The sequence below is a fragment of the Saccostrea echinata genome, unplaced genomic scaffold, assembly GCF_033153115.1.
Source record: "Saccostrea echinata isolate AGI-Se365-2 ecotype Australia unplaced genomic scaffold, CSIRO_AGI_Sech_v1 ptg000004l, whole genome shotgun sequence".
Classification (NCBI taxonomy): Eukaryota; Metazoa; Mollusca; class Bivalvia; order Ostreida; family Ostreidae; genus Saccostrea; species Saccostrea echinata.
Genome location: NW_026889753.1, coordinates 6,020,999 through 6,042,043, shown reverse-complemented (window position 1 = coordinate 6,042,043; position 21,045 = coordinate 6,020,999). Strand labels below are relative to the sequence as shown.

The 21,045-nt window shown below is 33.4% G+C and overlaps 2 protein-coding genes across 9 annotated transcripts in view; both read left to right on the top strand.

Moving 5' to 3' along the window:
• Nucleotides 1-5,278: 5,278 nt before the first annotated feature.
• LOC133179275 (streptavidin-like) lies at nucleotides 5,279-7,371 on the top strand. The gene is made up of 4 exons (XM_061314064.1): nucleotides 5,279-5,308; nucleotides 5,467-5,510; nucleotides 5,759-5,823; nucleotides 6,765-7,371. The coding sequence occupies exons 1-4, from the start codon at nucleotides 5,279-5,281 to the stop codon at nucleotides 7,157-7,159; spliced, it is 534 nt and encodes a 177-aa protein (XP_061170048.1). The 3' UTR covers nucleotides 7,160-7,371.
• A 5,835-nt stretch (nucleotides 7,372-13,206) lies between these two features.
• LOC133179079 (formin-binding protein 1-like) overlaps nucleotides 13,207-21,045 on the top strand; it is a 34,292-nt gene continuing 26,453 nt past the window's right edge. For all 8 annotated transcript variants that reach the window (XM_061313806.1, XM_061313803.1, XM_061313802.1 and 5 more), the window contains exon 1: nucleotides 13,207-13,352. In XM_061313806.1, the coding sequence (XP_061169790.1) occupies nucleotides 13,329-13,352 (24 nt within the window). In that variant the 5' untranslated portion in view covers nucleotides 13,207-13,328. The remainder of the gene's footprint in view (nucleotides 13,353-21,045) is intronic.

Below are 21,045 nucleotides of genomic sequence, written 5' to 3'. Positions count from 1 at the left end.
AAATTTTGCTGATTCAACATACTTATTATATAGAGGAAAGTTTTAAAAAAAATTAATAAATCTATTTTAAGGGAAAATCACAATAAAAAGGGGAAATACAGAGTGAAATAAATTCTAGGACTTTTTTCTGCGAAAATGGCGTTCACTAAAATATCTAAATAACTTTTGCAAAAACCTTAATGTCGACTATTTTTTGTAATTAAAACAACTGCAACTAATACAACCTTAATAAATTAACTTTTCTATTTTCTGATGTGGATTATTGTGCTTTTCAACGTTATGTCAAAGAATTGACAGAGGTCTTCAATATGCCAATTCAGAAAGTTGCATAGAAGTAGTATAGATTCCAACATATTCCCTTTTTAAGGAGGAAATTCTTCAAAATCATCTGTCAGTTTTGAAAAATTTTAATATTCCCAACAATCAAATTGAATTTGAATTACCATACCTATACTGGATTCCTAAACTACATAAAAACCCTTATAAACAAAGATACGTAGCGGGTTCCAGTAAATGTTCTAACAAGCTTCTTAACTCCTCACTAAAATACCAACAGTAGTGAATGAGAAACTTAATGAGTACTGTACAACAATATATTCGAGAAGTGTTATAAATCAAATGTGGATACCTTAAAACTCCAAGAACTTTTAGAAAATTTTAACGCACAAAATTGTACCAAAATCGATAACATCAAGTCTTTTCAACACTTTATACAACCATTCCCCACGATAAATAAAGTCCAGGCTTTTTGACATCATAGACAGCTGCGTTTTCAATAAAAATAGAACTTACCTTGTCATTGGTCATTTGCAGAAATTTTTGTTTAAAACATACTGATTGAATACACAAGTACACCGAAGTTGATATTAAAAAAGAAGCTTGAGTTTCTAATTGACAATATCTATGTAGATTTTGGAGATCAAGTCTTCCAACAACCTGTCAGAATCTCCATGGGTAATAATCGCGCCCCGTTATTAGTAGGAGTTTATGTTTCCCAGTTGATATTTGATACGCAAGAGAATGTTCTACGTACGAATAATTTCTAAAACAAGGCAAGCTATTGACAAATAAGTTGGTGAAACAAGAATATCAATAGTCCCTTTTAAAATCATCATTTTGCAAATTCTATGGTCGATACAATGACCTTGTCGCCAAATACAATCTATCATTAAGTCGAATGTTGACTGACTGTTTTTTTTTTCATACTAATTGTTAGGCCATTATTTCATACTAAATTGATTAATTTATCATATGTACTAGGAACACTGGTATCGTTTATGTGCTAATAAAAGCGGTCGTAGCTATTGGTCAGTAAAATCACAATAAAAAGGGGAAATACTTGGCACCTGATCCCACATCTGATGTTTTAGATGTGGGATCGGGTGCCAAGGAGGAGTCCGTGTTTGCTCTGCTCCAAATGTGTATTGTTTCAATGGGCCTTGAGCATGATCACTTTTCATTCACTTCAAATTTCATTTGATTTATTCATAAAATAGTATCTTTTTTATCATGTTTACATTCCATTTGAAAGCCTTACCTAGCACTTTCATTCTGTCAGAAAAACTATACATTCTTTCTTAAAGAAATATCCATTCATTTTAAGAATGGACTTTTCCCCCGCTTTTGCGAAGGCAATGGGACATTAAATCTCATTTGTCTGTTAGTCTATCTATCTGTCAGTCTGTCTGTAACAAAAACTTTAATTTTGGTCACTTTTAATGAGAAAAGTTCATTACTTTTGAATGAGAAAAGATAGGACTTTCATATTTCACATTTGCATTACCCGTGACAAAACCTTTCCAAATATCCTATAATTTTTTTACCCCTTGACCTTGAAGTTTGACCTACTTTTCGAAAATTTTAACACTGGTTTATAGAATGTGAGAAGATAGGGCGTTCATATTTGACATGTACCTGCGATTATTTTTTAACACCGTGACCTTGACCTTGAAGTTTGACTTAATTGTCAAAAATTATATAATTGCTGCTAACTTCTGAAGGAGAGTAGATAGGGTATTCAATTTGACCTGTGCATTAGCTTGACAAATGTTTCCAAACATACTATGATTTTTAGCCCCTTGACCTTGAAGTTTCAACTAATTTTGAAAACTTTAAACATTGCTGATAACTTCTGAATGAGACAAGAAAGGGCGTTTATAAATGATATGTGCATTACCTGTTACAAGACCTTTTCAATGTACTATGATTCTCAGCCCTATTACCTTGACCTTAAATTTGACCTAATTTTCATAAATTTTAACGCTGCTAATAACTTTTGAATGAGAAGATTATCAATTATATTTGACATGTACATTACTGTTTAAAGATCTTTCCGAATGTACTCTAGTTTTTACCTCGTGACCTTGACCTTAAAGTTTAACCAATCTGTAGTTTTTGTTTTTTTTTGTTTTTTTTTTTTTTTTGCAAATTTATTTTACATTAGTAATAACTTTCGAATAAGAAAAGCTAGGGTTTTCATATTCTACATGAATATTACCTATGACAACACCTTTCAGGTACATTACTTAAGACAACACTTTTCAGAAAATACTATCATTCTTGACTTCATGACCTTGACCTAAAATTTTGACCTACTTATCAGAAATTTAAACTTTGATTCTTCACCAGGAGTCACATATGATAATAGTCTTGTTTCGGAGGCCGCATTAGAATAATATTCTGTATGTGATTTAATACATTCAAGATTTCCAGGTTAGAAGTACAGTACCGACCAGACACAACCTAACACCAGAGCGAACCCAAAGCGCACCCCGGGTTCGCTTTCTGGGTTCGCTCGGGGTCCGCTTTCAGAAAATTTGGGTGCGCTCTGGGTTCGCTTCGGGTTCGCTCTGCGTTCGCTCGGGGTCAGCTCTGGGTCCGCTATAGCGAACCCGGCGTTCGCTTTCTGGGTTCGCTTTACGCACTCAAGCGTGAAGCGGACTCCGCTTTAATCTTGCCGCCAGTAAGCTCCGCCCCTTGTTTATTCCAAATACAGCAGTGAAATCGATCATTGTTGTTTTTGTGGCGATCGATACATTTGCATGTACAGTGGCTGTAACGTTATTGTTGACAACATACACGAACGATCACGTTTTACACAAAATAGTTAAAAATTCTCCGACTTAGAAATTTCTTTTTTATCTTTTTGATACGTAAAGATGTAATTATGATCGAATGCGGCATGTTCTATCACATCATATAGGTTGGCTGTGAGTTTTGATTCAATTGGATTTCACGATATGCAGTATGGGGGTAAAAGATTTTTAATAAAAGTGGCCTAAAAATGAATGAAAACTTATATTCATGTTTTCAAAAATCAGCATTTTTTTTAAAAATTCATTCATCTTCAGAAATTTAAAATGCATGTAATAATAAGAATCAGGGATAAAAAGTAACCCCGACAATCATGTCGTGTACATTTGCCGACTAAATATTTATGTAAGTATTGGCAATTATTAATTTTTTTGTAAAAATGTACCTTTCTGATGTATTGATATAAAAATATCATGACCACAATAAGCAGTTAACGGAGCCTATCATCAGAGAAAAAAATCGTTAAACATCTTAAATACGCTTTATCATTTAAAGTTACGCTATTTTAAAAGAATACAATACTGTACGACTTTCCTTATTTACTACCGATAATTAGTTCGTTCAATAATGTACATGTAAATCGCGTTTTCTTTTTCTTTTTATTTCAGTTAAAAAAAACCAAGGTAAATCAAGCTTTACATTATTTTTTTGTAAAAGATAAATCAAAATAATACCATAGTAGTTTACGATTGGACATACTGTATCCCCAATTCTCATTATATCGCGGGTTCCATTGTATCGCGGTATATTTCAAAAATTCGGATACATAGATCATATCCTTTTTGGTGATGGACTATCTGTCTGTCATCTGAATGTTGACTTTTGTGATGATTAAAAAGTATGGAACATCCGTTGGAAAAATCTTTATTCAAATAAAACGTAATTTTACAGATTTCCATTCCCGTTTTTATTTTATTTAGACCATTGAATTTATAACCTGTAAAATCCATAATAAAGTTCATAATTTAAAAGTCTTAAGTTTGTATTATTGTTTAGTTTTCATGTAGAATTACATCGTAAATTTAAAAATAAAAATTGAAGTCCATTTCAACTACAACCTTCCATGTTTTTCCTACCGCGATATAATGAGACTCTCCAATTTAGGAGGTAAACAAGACTTCCTGCTTTAGACTACAAATTAAACGATGCAAGCTTGAAAAAAAAATTGACAATAAAAAGTTAGTCCATAGTTAGGTTTATGAATATCATTTGATAAAGGTTAAAGTAAAAATTTGGAATTACACTTTTTATGCAAAAGAATTAAGTACCGCGATATAATGAGACACCAGTATACATGTACATTTATGCTGTTCTTTGTTTTTTTTCAATTTTTTTTTTCAATTAAGAAGATCAATAGTTTTGATGTTGATCTGGATTTAAACAAAAATGTAAATTAGAATTATAAAAATAAAATAATTGAATGAAAGATCGTACATATACATAATCTTGTACAGTATCTTGAGATTATGAAATGCTATAATTTGTCAAAAACCTTTTCTCTCTCTCTCTCTCTCTCTCTTTTAGTAACAATTGTGAAAACCCTTATTTTCTTTTTTTATACATTAAAGAACATTTTGTCTGATAAATTTGCGCAATATAAATTAATGGATTTTAAAAATAAAGAATAAAGAAAATCAATGTGTAAATATAACATGCATCTTGGATAATTAAAATATAAATATAATTTCTTTAATCATGTTAATAATAATTTCACACTGTACATTAACACGCTTTGCTTGTAGAATGTTTTATTTACATCGAATGACAAACTGGCATGCTGATCGGTCGACGCGCTGATTGGTAAACACGTCTTACCGCTAATCCTGATTGACAGCTCTGTTACGCAACACCGAACGCGCGTTCGCTTGCTGGGTTCGCTACTGAATTTGGGGTTCGCTTTCGGCGTTCGCTCTGGGTCCGCTGCGGGTTCGCTCGGGGTCAGCTATAGCGAATCCCAAGCGAACCCAGGAAGCGAACCCGGGGTGCGCTTTGGGTTCGCTTTCTGTTAGGTTGTGTCTGGTCGGTACTGTACAGTATATTCCAGATTACCTGTGTTCATTGACCTTGAATGGGTGAAATATATAAGGATGCCTACCATAACTCGGATGTTATATCATATTTACACTGAATTTTATTATAAACTTTGTATTGATCATATAATTATTCATAGTTGTTGTATCTAGGGATGAGTGCTAACAGTGATACTACGAATAATGTGAGACTAATATATATGCTTACTCAGTGTTTTCCTTGTTCACAGAAGTGCTCGCAGTTTCCGATTTCTTACTCATGCGGATGTGTGCAGGGGCATAATACTTTTTAACAAACTGTGATATCTGCACTTTTTATTTGATTTTTGTGTATAACAAATAGGGAAGAACAGGGATTCAGGACAGACTGGGGAGAACTACCGCCAGGTAAGCTTTAAGAGGTTAAAGAAAGATGCATTAAGGTTCAGAGTAGATTCATCTACCTTCTATTTTGTAATGGTATTCTAAAAAGTTTTCAATTTCTTGTAAAAGTATGTTGGAAATTAATAAACTTATAATGAATTTGACTTTCCAATCTGAAAGAAAACTTACCTAATTATTAACATGTATTTACACGACTAATAGTGTGCCATCATATCAAAAGAAAATGTTTTTAATCAATGTTTTAATTATAGCATGAAGATATCTGGTTTTCTTCTGTTAATGTGTGGAGTGTTTTCTGTTCAATCGGTGGATACAGGTGAGCTAAAACACCTACGAATTATAGTATGGGCGACAATGAATCGCAGTGTCAATTTTATCTCTATTAACGCTCTTAATATAAAAAAAATGTATAATCTACTAGTCTATGTAAATTTGTTATTGATCCCCACAGAACTTTCCTTGTAATATGACGATTTCTAAAGTATATTTTCCAAAAAACTATTTAGGAGTATAAAGGTCAATTATGAACTCTCATATTTTCTGTGATGATAAATTCTATGTATATAGAAACTGAATTTTACCATTTGTCGATAATGATTGTTTTCATCTTGAAATTGAATAGTGCTAAAAATACATCAATGATTATACCCGCACTTTCTAAAGAAAGTTCGGGTATATTGTTGTTACTCATGTCTGTCCGTCCGTCCGTCTGTCACACTTTTCTTTCTCAAACTCCTCTTACATTTTACACAGTAGCCTAATCATCTTTTGGGAGATGGTTGGTGGTGTCATGTAGATGTGCAGTAAGGTTTCGGAATTTTCATTTTCACCCTAGGGGTCAAATGGGGGTCGAAAAATGACATTTTTTATGCAAAAAGCCCCTGGTTCCCTGAACTCCTCTTACATTTTACACAGTAGCCTGATCATCCTTTTGGAGATGGTTAGTGGTGTCCTGTAGATGTGCAGTAAAGTTTCGGAATTTTCATTTTCACCCTGGTTTTTACTCATAGAAGCTGAATTTTTCTGAATCGATGATTTCTATTTTAAACCCTTTACATTTACTTTGAATTTACATTGTCGATTTCCATTTTAAAAATCAATATTGCAAAAGCCGTGTGCATTGATGATTCTTAAGAATCAAAAATCGAATCAGTAATAATTCCCTTCTAAATCACAGCTTTCAAGAAGGTGATTACATGTATTTTTATTTAAAAACTTGACATTGCAAAAATTATTGTCAATATTTATTTCATTTAGAAACTGAATATTGCCAGAAACAGAAGCTAAACGACAACCAATGTGCTTTATCTGGAAAATGGAGAAATCAGCTCCAGTCGGAGATGGTAATTACCTGCAAAGACGGAACCATCTCAGGCAAATATACCAGCGCCGTGGGGCAAGCTTCGAAGGAGTACGAGCTAATGGGGAGGTATACACAGGTCAATGACAAGGACTACATGGTAGGGTGGTCAGTGGCTTGGAAAAATCAGTATCAAGATGCCAAGTCCGTTACAAGCTGGACAGGCGTATTTTACGGCGCGGAGGGCGTGATTAGGACCCAGTGGATACTTAGTAGCTTCGAAGATCCTGACGATTTCTGGGAGACGTTCATTACTAACCAAGATACTTTTAGCAGAATTAGCCAGTGTTAAATTTCTATAGCTTCCAGATTAGAGAGTGTTAGATAGCTTCCAGATTTAAAACAATTTAAATGTATGTCATTGACTACCGGGTATGCCTAATTTTATAATCATTATAACTTATTTATATGTCTTTGGTATCGTTGATTCTCAGAATGCTTAGCCTTTACGAAAATTTCCCCCATGGAAGATAATCATTAAAACTAAAATGATTTTAAAAATGACATTTGATTTTCAACATGTACGACACATGATAAACAACAGTAAAATGTTTCCAAACCTCTTGTTAAATAACAGGAAGACTGAGCATAGACACAAAAACGATCTTTCAGCACAGAGACAGGATGGTCGCTCTCCCTTAATGGATAAGGCAATTTAAAATTGTACATACTTGAATTGTTTCAGCAGGCCCTTATCTGTGGCAAGCCCAAAGTTCAGACATACGTACTTGTTTCAAGGAAGCGTAAATATAGGAGCTTAGTTAGGAGGTCTTTCTTATTAAAGTGAGATCTTTTTTTTTTTTTTTGGGGGGGGGGGGGGGTAGGGGTTAACATCTTTAACCAATGGTCAGTGGGACCTTTGAGGTTCAACATTTTTCGTAAAGACGTTAATGTGCGAAAACCACAATAATTCTCTCTCTCTCTCTCTCTCTCTCTCTTTGTGTGTGTGTGTGTGTTTAAATATGAACATAAAATAAACCAAAATTGTTGCTAAGGTAAAACCGGCATAAACCTTTGAAGAAGCCCTCGGTATGAATCTAAGCTTTGGTAAAATAATCATGATGTTTTCTAATAGCAAAGCAGCTGAATTTCATTAAAAGTGGACAAAATGGTATAAAACTCGCACTTAAAATATTACTCGACATTGTACTTCTCTAAACACCACTAGATAAAGTTCAACAAACTATCGACAGTCATAAAGAAACTTCTTACGTGTACAATTTTCTTTAAAAAGTTCAACACTCAAGGGTTTTTCGTCTTTTAAAAGTCTACTCATAAAAAAAGTAAATGAGCGTTCGTACAAGAAATGTATATTGAATTTGGTAGCAGTAGCGTTTTTTGTTGTTGTTTTTGTTTTTTTTAATAAAATATAATATCAATTGATTTCCAGTTTTGCAGGAAAACGATGCTCAAGTGACTGTTTTGTGTTTATGCCATATGTTTTAGTATTTATTTTATTGTTTTAAAGCAATTGAAAATTGTTTGATTAATTGTGTTGTATAACAACAGTCATTTGGTGGAGGTAGGGTTATTTTTGGGGGAGGCTGTTTACTGCATATAGAACACAAGGGCGGATCTAGAGGACCCCCCCCCCCCCTTGGAATTTTCAGAGTTATTGAATTTCTATGTAAAATTAACGAAAAATTACCTTGAACCCCCTAGGAAATACAGACCCCTCTTAATTTTAAGAATGTCTTCTACAATACCCCCCACCCCCACCCCCACCCCCTCCACACACACAAAACAGGTTTCTCAGGCTTAGGCAAGTTGTTAAGCTTTTTTTTTCTTTTGCTTGTTAAAAAATTTCCGATTCTGACATTTGTTGATGTAGAACACCCCCCAGAAATTAAAAAAAAAATCCTGGATCCGCCCCTGGAACAGTACCCTCATTGATAATTGTCTGAAATCTCAGTTCGATACAAAAACAAAATTCTCAACAATATGTCTTGCCCATCGTCCAAAATCGTGAATCACAAAACCATATTGCAACAAGCCAGCTAAAGACTCTATATGACAGGTGTTCCTTTTTGACCAACAGAACGCGAATGTGTTTGCATGCTGTTTCAAGCGATATTTCATTCATTCTGGCCTTTCAGATGTTTGGGATGAAATGGATCATAGTCCACCCCTTTGACTGGCTAAACTTGGTTAGAGATGTGTAACATTATTTCACAAGCCTTTCTGAAATATTTGATTACATCAATGAGGCGACGTTGTCAATATGTATGGATGCTGGTGGAAGCCATGTCTGTTATTGAATTCTGGAATCATCTGAATTCATCTTTATTTTTTGGTGTCATTACATGACCCTGCTGTAAACTTTTAAGCTCACCTGAGCCAAGGACTCGAGCATTTTGGATTGAAGGGTGTCCGGCGTCCGTCTGTCGTCTGTACACTTTACAAGGCCAGTTTCAATCAATCTTGCCACAAAGCATCTGTGAGTGAAAGAAATACAAGTTTGTTCAAATGAAGAGTCATGCCCTCTTCCAGGGCATCCTCGGGTAGTTAACAATTTAAGTTTGTTCAAGTCATGGTCCCCGGAGGTAGGGTGGGCCACGATAGGGGATCAAGGTTTACATATGAATATATAATTAGAAAAAAATTTGAAAGGTCAAGATCAGCAGAGTCATGATTAGTCGTATTAATATGGAAACACTGTCAGGTTGTGTAGGTTAGTTTTATCATATCATGGCCCCTGGTTATCGTGAGGCAAAATAAGGTATCGGAATTTGTAAAAAAAAAAAAAATAAATAAATAATAATAATAAATAAATAAATTAAAAAAAAAAAAAAAAAATTCAAGAGTAGGGGTCACACTAAATTATATAGATATGGAAACATACCTAAGTTGTATGAACCCTATTTAATTATATACATGTATAAGGACCCTTGGTTTAGGATGAGGCTTAAATTTTTGATCAAAGTTTTCGTAATGCATGTGTACAGGGAAAAAAAAACTTCAAAAGATCTTATCCAGGGGAACAGCAGAGTCATGTTAGTCCATGCTCGTAGCAACGGTTTCAAAGTCGGTGGGGGATCTACCCCCCCCCCCCCAAAAAAAAATCAAAAGCGACTGAGCATACGTACTAAATTTTTACTCGTAAAGATTTGGCGGTGAGGTAACAGCATTTCCCGTTGAACACCGTGACATAAGCCAGCTATTGCTCAACGAGCAATGAGCCCGGCTAAAAACTGACAAGCAAATAAAAAAACAAAAAACGAAACTAACCAAACAGTGGGGGAGAGGGGAGAGGGCAACTTCCCAAAATAATCTGACAAACAAAAAAAAAACCCCTAATTAACTGTCCAAATCCTGGAATTTGCAAGTGCTCGACCATACAGCAACAAAAAGAGATGGGGGGTTGTGGGGTTGTTTACAGACTTAAAGGAAAATTTATTATAGCAAAATACTATACTCAGAAAGTGGGGGGGGGGGGGGGTGTTGCCTTTGGGCCTCTTGTTATTTTTGGGGGGTCAAAATGAACGTGTAATAACCTCCACAGTTTCTAACAAAAGTGTTGTCAAATTATAGGTAAATGCACGAAGCAAAATGATTTTAGTTTAAATCTATTGATAATTCATAATTCTAAGAAATGTACAGATACTTTTTTTCTTTAGTTTGGACCCTAGGGAATGAAAATATAATTTTATCATTGGTTATCTCATCATGTACCATACAAGTACCATACATTTATAGAGATCAATATCGACACATGGATAAAACTGGAAATAATTTGTAACTAAAGACCTAACAACCTGTATGTATTTTGACTTATGGTTTACAGAGGCTTCAGTCGTGTTAAAAATTCCCCAAATGTCCTCAGTATTGGTGATTTTTCGTAGAATTTTATATACTTGTTTTTACTTTAAAAAGCAGAGCACTTACAGGGAAATCTGTGACTTTCATATACTTTACTGCTAAAAATATCAAAATGGCAGATCAAACATCAGCTTGTTTTCTATGGTTCACAAAGGAAAATGTATCTTGAAATTGACAATAAAAGTGTAATGAAATAAATCAATAAATTTGTAACCTTTGTGCATGTGTGTGCTATAAAATTATTTCAAATATGAAAACACTCAGGTCAAAAAAAAAAACATAAACAAAAACCAAAAAAAAAAAAAAACCAAGGGAGAAAGGGGGATACAGGAATTAAAGACGCCCTATTTGTTCTTTGTCGCAATATCTACTGACACGGGGAATGATCGTCCATTAACAAGGAGATTTTTTTTGGTATTTCAGTAGATTATAGCCATTATAAAGAATAAACTCCAACCCACCCACCCACCCCCCAAAAAAACCAAACAAACAAGCAAATAAAACACACACACCCAAAACACACACACACACACACACACACATCCTCACACACACACACACAAATAAAACAAAACAGCAATTTCAACTAACAGCATGATTATATTCATTATACAATTTAATGATGCGAATAAGGGTAACAATAAACTGTACTGGAAACTAATGAAAGACACTTCCCGTATTAAACTTTCATCAGGCATAACCCACCCTTCCCCGGGGTTCACTATATTTTTGATAGTGCAAATAATACAACGGCATTTCCTGATCTTGAAAAAAGTTGAGATACATAAATACTAATATAGAAGACATTGTCAACAATCTTCCAAACAAATATTCACGATAGGTTAAGCAATATGATCATTCAAAAGTAGGAAATAATTGATGTAATATCCGTACTTCCAGTAAATAAAGCTATTGAACAAGATTGCACAAGTCATAAAATGCTGAAATCAACAATTCTGACTTTTTCAAAACCACCAAGATCTCTGAAAGAAACTGTTTTCCCCAATTCTTGGAAATTAGCTCATGTTTTCCTCTGTTTAAAAAGGATACCCCATCTGTAACATCAAATTACAGTCCGGTTTCACTATTGAGCTGCGTTAGTAAAATTATGGAAAGAATAATTTTTAAACATGTTTATAATCATTTTCATGCAAATTATTTATTCTACAAGTATATAGGCGGGCTTTTTAAGGAGAGACTTTACAAAGTTACTGTTACGACATAGAAAAATGTTACATTTACATTGAAATGCCTTGACATATTGAAATATTTAAGCCTGCTTATCTGAATAGTTACGATAACAAAGTAACACTTCTCATAAATAATAAACATCTTTAAGATAATAGAGTACAGTTAAATGCAATTATATTGAATTTTCAGTAGGTTGAAAGAATTACTTTCGCTCTCGGTACATGAACCAAAAAATATCTATTTTAAATTAGTAAATAAAATTAAACTGACAAGCGACTTGAATGTTAAAAAGTATAACTTTAACGCTCCATGTGAGAATCGAACCAAAGACTTCTCTATATTTGAGTGCTCTGGACTGGTAACGCATACTACTAAGCTATCATCGCTTTACAAACAATGGAATTTGAAACGACAGTGAAGTATCGCATTTACACACTTTTTTTTTTTTTTTTTTTTGTGAAAAAGTTCATTTTTGTCTCTTGGTCTTTTGTACTTTTTATGTTTGAATTAAAATGCAGACACACAAATAGAGTTTTAAAATCGTGGATAGATGACCCAAAAATAGGAAATTTTTAGAAAAAGTGTTTAAAAATGTAACATTTTGAACCAAATGACTCATTTAGGCATATTTTAAGTTATTCTTTATCATAATAAAACACAGTATCCGGAAAATGTTCCCCTTTCCTATTTCACAGGAACCCGATACATCACTGAAAAGAATGCTAAAATTTCGTGAGACAGATCATGAAATTTTCACTTTTGTGTGCATCTAGATTTTTGCCGAATGCCAATCAAATGTACCCTCGCTTTTTGTTTTTTTTTTCTTTCTTTCTTTTTCTTCTATAGTACATAATAATATACATTTACTTTATTTTTAAAATCGCAGAACGAAAATGTGACTTGTGTTACTCAAATTGTAAATATGATATAATAGAGAGAATGCGTGCATACTTACTCATGGCATTTTCAAAAATCATCCAATTTAATATTTATTCTATTACTGATTAATTGGCGTGCTACACCCCCCCCCCCCCCAAAAAAAAAACTTCATTTTTATTCATTCTTAATTTATTTTATTTAGAATGACATGTCAAAGATTGTTGCAAGGGAGCTAATTCAATAATAAAATTCTGTCTCGTCAATTACAGTTGTCTTCCTTGTCTCATTTTTAGACATATTTTCCTAATCGTAACGTTATATAGAGATCTATGAGTATTTCTTCTTTTGGTGTAAAACAATATTATCACAAAGAATAGGAAGTTTACGTCTCTTTGCACCCCCCCCCCCCAAATTGATGACCTACTTTTAAATAGGCCAAAAATATTTACTGCGGAACTCTAATATTTTAGGACGCCATTTTGGATTTGTAATAGAAAGGCTGGGTTGATGCGATTATTTATAATCACTTAGAGTATACATGTTTTCAACATAAAAGGACATTAAATGCAGATATGAGTTGGGGAACAGAGTTATGGGTAAGTAAAGGTGCCTTGATTTATGAAGAGTTTATTAATATTGCGGGGCATCTACAGTGATGAGGAAGAGATTGCAGACAAGTTAACAACCCCCATCAGCTTATCATTGAAGAGGGTTAGGAGTGTAAAATAACGAGGAGTATTGTGCTTTGTGTTCAAAGCAACTATTTTTTTTTTTTATATTTGAAGTTCTCCGTACAGTATGATAATACTGACATAAGTAGTAATGGTGATTTTAGTTGAAACTCTGTCTTTGTGATTTGTTTATGTTTGTAATGGTTGGCATTTTTCCAGTCTGTGATGAGGTGAAGTGGTGTTTTGGCTTGAAAGCGTCAAACTTGGTCAGATATGACAGTCTCAGTGAAAAACTGATAATCATGTAGCGATGATGCTAATATTTGGATAGTATAATCTCAAAACAGTTATTTTTTGATTCCCCCAACACTGAAAACACACTCAAGTTACGTCCACATACACTTACTATAAGCAGTAAATTTCTGTGATAAAGAATAATTTGTTTCGGTACTATTCTGCAGAGGGAACACATGATTCGTCCTAAAGAAAATATCTTTCTAAAAAATTCATTTCCAGCAGGGTTCTCACTAGGATTTTGCTAACTTGAGTCCCAGGACTCAAGGTTTCTGAGAAGGTTGCGTCCCAGCTAAATTTGATGCGTCCCAGAAAAATTATGTTGAGTCCCAACTAAATTATTGCAGTATCCTTCCATCCAAACATCAATAAAAATCTTTATCATTTTATCAGTTTGTTTACGCAGTATTAACATATTCAAGTATATAAACTGGTAATGCATTCAAGCTATATTCTAAAATACACGCGTAATCAATTGCCATAAAAATAACTTGGTGTTTATAAAGCTAAAAAATCAAGTACCCAGAAGTTGACTGTATACAATCACAGGTGTCATGTGCAATGAGGCGTAACTAATCCTGTCGGTCGTCTGCACTGGGTGAAATTCACGAGGTAATCAAGCCGCATTGTGTATACAAGCAGTAATTATGGTTTCTACATGTAGGTAACACTCAAGATTCAAAAGTGTTTTTAAAAAAAAGCTGCAGTGTGTTTACAGCTGTCGGAGTTTGGCATGCGACACTATTATGACTATGGACTAATAAACATGAAATATCTTATGATCAATCCCTGTTTTAAAAAAAAAGAGAAGTAAGTATAAGGAAAGTTGTTTCTTGGATAAACTTTATGATAGTTACAGGAAGGTTTCGATTAAATATTTCTTTGACAAATCCTAACATCTAAATTCCCCGTTTTCGAAATCACCCGAATTTTCTCGCTAACGAGGACGCGTCCGATCACGAGTCCGCGGATGCATCGTTTTTAAGAACCTTGCGTCCCAAGTAATTTTGCTGCGTCTAGGACGCAGATTCTTGCGTTAATGAGAACCCTGTTCCAGTAATGAATTTATAACCATGATAACAAGCAAATGTATTTAGCCATCATCTTATTATAATATGTTGACAGCACGACCGTTGGGGCGAGCTTAGTTCTGTATAATATATTATTGGACACTTATTCACTTCAAACTTAAATCTGCCCCTTCAATCTGTATAAGACATTTAGACCATCTATACTGTGACGTCATAAGATGTTGTATATAAGTTGCCAAACTACCCATAGTCCGCTGCGCTTCCATACAAACAAACTCTGATGGAAATTTGGTAAGGCCAAGATAAATAAATAGTGTGTTTCCTATTCGAACCTAAGAAAAAGTAGGGTAGGTGGTAGGAAAAATATTTTATTTATTTTAACATTTTATTGGCAAGCACGCTACCATTTTTCCCTGGGAAAAACTGGCAAAACATTTCTGATTAATGTGTATAGGATATGCATTTTCTGAAACACGGATGTGATCGAGATTAGGATTTCTAATAGTGAAACCGGAATTGTTTACTCCTGGAAAGATATCGCGGATAAATTTTTCAGGGTCAGCTCATATATTTTATGGTTGGTCGGGGTACTGGAAACACACAATTTATTTATGTAGGCCTAAGTTTATTAGTTATCCAGGTCCAATGAAGGGTGTATGGGGATTTACCCTGGGTTTTATTTCATACACCCTGAGGCCGAAGGGTGTATGGAATACAACCCAGGGTAAATCCCCGTACACCCTTGATTGGACCTAGATAACAAATTTATTTCCTATGTACCCAAATAAGTTCTTTGTAAACAAGTCCAATCAACTGTGTTTCAAGCCATCGATAAGATTTACTACGTCCTACAATGCATCATGACGTTATTTGCTTTTTATCCTGAGAAACTATGCATTGTGACGTCACTTTTTTTTTTACAACCGGCTCAAGTTGGGTGTATGGAAATTTATACCTGACTTTGTAACCAATCAAAGCTCATGTTACAAACTACATAGGAAATAAGTATTTTTATAACAAAGTCTCAAAAGGCAAATATTTAACAAAAAGGGTCTAATCTATCTCTCTGAAATTTCTATTTATTGTTGAACTTTTCTTTGGTTATCACGAGAATATAAGGCAAAGATCAGCACCGCAGTTATGAAAACAAAGTGTATTTCTGTTGCATTGTGGGTACAAAGGTTGCAGACTAAAAAAATTCATTTGATTCGATGTGCACAGACCAAATTTTCTCTTCGTCCAGGTGTAGTAAGAGCTCGCTGCACTTGCTTTATAGGACATAAGTTTAGGAACACAATTGCTCTATTTATAAAGATAGATTGTCATTAAATACACTTTTATGTTAGCACCTAAAACATCTCTTAAACCATAGAAGTTTTTTTTAGAAATTCCAGTTTGAAATTAGCACTCCTTATGTTAAGGTGAACTTATTAGGTAGATGTAACTGCTGTTACTTTACAATGAAGAAGACAAGAAAAAAGATGATTCTAATGCAATTTTTTTTATTAATAAATTATTTTTTATAGATTTCAAAATGTAGCAAGTTCCATTAATTTTTCATCAGTATTTTTGGCTTATCTTTCAGTGGCTAGAAATCAAATTACTACATTTGAATGAAAGAACATTTTAAATCAATCTTTTAGTTTATTTTACAAGGAAATATTCTGTACATCCAAGGAAAACTTTCATTGTGCTATGATAAGAATACTTTTCACGTACCAATCCTACATTGTGACACGTACTTAAGACTTATATCCTGCGTGGTTCAATATTATTTAAGATTGTTAGCTTGATCATTGCAAGAATTTTAAACTAATGGGATACTTGATTTTTATGTACATTTTTATTTATACTGTATCTTTAACACCAAAGCAGGTTTTATGATCATTTTGAAATAGATTCAACTTAAACAATGTTTACAGGAAATACTGTAAAGAGTAGACCCATTTTTACAACATTATATGTTAATTTATGTTATAGTCACTGTCATAATTATGAAAAAAAAATGCAAGAGGAAATTTGCTGTATTATTTCTATGACCTACTTCAAGTAAAACATAATAAAATGTTTGTTAAAGTGTTCAAGTTAGTAACAATGAAATAGGCATTTTCCTCATGATTTTTTTTTTGGTAGTAGGATGGAGCGTATGAGCACAAAATTAACTTCCAAGTCCCACACAACTCCAAACAATCACATTTAATGTTTCACAAACACCCAAAGAATCATTGCTTTTACATTAAGGTTTGCAACCATGTGTAATTAGCTATGATTCATACACTACAACTAGTCTATTGTTTGCTTTCATTCATGTTTATAAATACAGTCTGCAATATAGCATCAATCATCAGTTTGTGACCTTTGACCCTAGACTTTAGGTTAATCAGCTGAGTCATCTTTCTCTGTGATTTTTTTTTTTTTTTTTTTTTTTTTTTTGTGATTTGCCTGCTTCAGCTTCATGATTTAAAGTCTATCAAATCTCTGTGCCAACATGTCAGCTATTACAGCTTCCTTGATATCATTTAACTTTTTTGCATGTTTGTGAAATATTTAAATTCTTTTTCATGTGACACACACACTGTAAACACACTATAAAGAGATGCCCAACATGAACTTGCATGCAACACTCTGGACATCTGTCAGTTTATTTATGAGAACAAGATTCATTATTGCATCACTGGAGTAAACCACAGCCCATATGTTCTCAGTCTTAACCATGGCTCTGTAACTGATACTGTGTGTATTGATCAGAGAACCCTACACAACAATGGCCTGAATTGATGGACACATGTACCAATCACAATCACTGAAGCAGAAATGGAGCCCTATGTTGAATGTTATTGGTTATATTGACCCAGACACTAGTTTAATGACGAAGTAATGACTACATTGATTTGTTAAAGCTTTTGGTTTATTGATAGTTAGTTTTACACTGTTAAGTGTTTAATGGGGATGTCCAAGGTGTATCCCAGACTACTTCCAAGGTGCTGCAATAGCTGTTCCTCACATTCTGTAGTCATTGTTGTGTCTCTTCAGGCTAAGGCTGTGTTTGTTTTCATTCCACCCAAGGCAGGAAATCAAGCATGACCTTTAACCTCAGAGGTTGTGAAGAGGTTACAACCCATCGTTATAATGACACTTTAATGGCCTGATGTATAGTGGACTGTGTATTGGTATGGATGGTTTTATTGGTGTACAGTCTCATTTATCCCTTTGTTGAGTAATTATACAGCTGTTTGGTTTAGGATTATCTGTTTAACTTTACTTTTAATATAGACATTCATCACATTCAGTACACATGTACTATACAACACAGTGTATTTAGTAAAATTAAAATTGGTAATTGTGTCTTTAATAAACATTGATAAATTTCAGTAGATAAAAAAGATTTATTTGCAAGATTTCAAATTTTACATAAGAAACTTTATAGTACTGTATTATTTACTTGGGATTTTTCTAAGTAAATCAAGTGAAGTGGTGAATCAGATACAGTGTATTGTATAGATATGATAGACTGGAGTTGCTTCCCTTGAGTGGGATCTGTGTGTTGGGACCCTTTCTATTGACATTTGTTCCAGACTTGGGGGGACTGTAAACACTACAACTGATAAGCTTGTTTGATTGGTACAGTTGATTGGCACTGTTGACGTAAGCATTTCACCAGGACTTGCAAGAATCTTGTCCAGATAAATTATAATATGCCCCAGCATGATTCTTTTATCTGATATTGAACAGTCACTGATTACACAGATGTTAACAAGTGATGGTAGATATCTATCTATGTGTACGTAATTAGCAAATAATGACAGTGTAACATAGATCAGCAAGTAGACATGTAGGTAAAAAAAAAAACATTTGCACTGAACTTAGTTTTATTTAATTTTTTTCTTGCATATCCAAATGCATATGATTTTAAATTGATAGGATGAAATATTATGCATTTGAACTTTGATCTCATTTATTTTAGCAACTATTTTAGAACTCAGGAAATATTTAAAAATTTGAAAATAATGTTCACAAAATGCCTTGAAAATTTGAGTTTAACATAGATTAATCCTACAAAATTTGACAAAGCCAAGCCCTCTGAAAATATATGAACATTATATTGAAAATCATTTTACAATTAAGGAAGCTCTAAACACTAATGAAAAATGCTTTTTGGACTTTGAGAAAAATATATCGTATAAAGGTACACATATTCAGTGTATCTAATTCATTTTCAACATAGGATGCCCGCCTTATTTCTGCAGAAAAAATGTTCAAAGACCATGAACTATTTGTGAACAGAAATCACTGTTGTTTACGTGCATCGGGAAAATTAATGGAAATAATGTATTCAATTACTTAATCTTGGTCTAAAATAACATTAAGAATACTTTAATTCATAAGAAATTGTGTCATTAGCTGTAGATTCCCATTTATTCTATTTTTCATCTCAGGGCAGATCACTCTAACTCAATAAAACTACCCTACAAATAGAACTCTTTAGTGTGCAGTGTTTAGAGCTTCCTTAAAGGTGCTTATATAGACACAGATTTGAAGTTAATATTTTCTCAAATTTTCTGTATAATATCACGACTTACATATTGCAATAGCATTTCACGCGAAAATATAATTAAAAACTTATTTTATCTGGAAATTATTGGAACTTCGAATTCCTGGACGCGTTTGATTAACTCATCCTTGCACTGTCACAAATTTTATTTTTATCCTTAATATTTAAGAAAAGAAGCGATTTTGATGTGTATTAATGAAAAACGTTATATCTATAATCCAGAAAAATTCAGAGTAGAAATGTGCGAAAGCAAACCCCCTCACTAATATCGTCAGTCCGTGCTCAGTGTTCTATACAGAGTTTAACAAATTGAATACACCCGTGAAACATAAACTGTTTTTGTAAACAGGGCACGAGCTCTGTTATTGTTAATGTTTACGATTCACCGGGTGTGTTCAATTGTTAAAGTCTGCACACACCACTGAGCACGGACTGACAATACTGTGAGTGGGTTTTGCTTTCGAACATTTCTACTCTGAATTTTCTGGATTATAGTTTTAATATTTTTCATTAATACACAACAAAATTGCCACTTTTCTTAAGTATTAAGAATAAAATTAAAATTTGTGAAAGTGCAAGGATGTGTCAATCAAACGCGTCCAGAAATTTGAAGTTTCAATAACTTGGAGATGAAATAAGATTTTTATTATATTTTAGTATGAAATGCTATAGCAACATATAAGTCATGAAATTATACAGAAAATTTGAGAAAATATTAACTTCAAATCTGTGTCCAAGCACCTTTAAATGTCTGAAAATTGATCAAAAAATTTTCTGCAGGCAGCAAAGCATGATTATTACTAAAATATGTCTGGTATTTTTGGAATGTGAGATTCAGACTAGAACACTGTATTTCATTTTCCGTTTTCTTTTTGAATCACCATGTATATCAAAATGTTGAAAAATTCCAACACATGTTTTCTGTGTTTTATGATAACGATCAAGTTTATTAACTTAATATATTTTCTGTATTTGATAAGAAAAAATAAGAAAACATTTCCTTCTCCTCAGTAAATGAAACCAAATGTTTATTTTTTGGCATTATGACAAATATAAAGTGCATGAAATAAGCATATAATGGACAATTTTGTGAATAATTTACACAGTATGGTATTTTTTTAATACAGAACCTGACTGGGGGTAAAGGAGTAGAGTTACACAGGTTGTAATATAAGTTTCCATGATAATGGCTACATAATATGTAAATTCAGCATGGTTGTATGATTTGGATGACTCTCTTGGAAATGATAGCTTGTATGACGATGGTGTCACTTTAATATCTCTCTATACCCATAAAACACATGTTGTACCAGAAACTTCTAATAACACTGACATAATTAGTACAGAGTGTGGTATTTTGTATCAATCAGACTTGGTCCTTAGGCTTTTCAAGGTCAAATCTTGACTTCATGCACTTCAGTCACACACATGCTGTGTAGTTTATGCTTTGAAGACCTCATTAACTTTGCTTAAAGAGGTGGAGGCTTGTATCACATGACTTAATTATATTGGATGACATTTACATGTTTTCTGGTTAAAAACATGGCATGTTCATATTTCAAGTCAAAGTACCTCTAGATCATGTTTCTCTCTGATTTTCAACAAATTCTGGAGGAAGAGCATCAACAGTACTGTATTAATTTGAATTTAATTGTTTTTTAATCTTAAATGAAAGAAGCAAGTACACCAGTTTTTAGCCCCTGGAAGATAACTGTCATTTTACAGACTCAGTTCTAGCTGC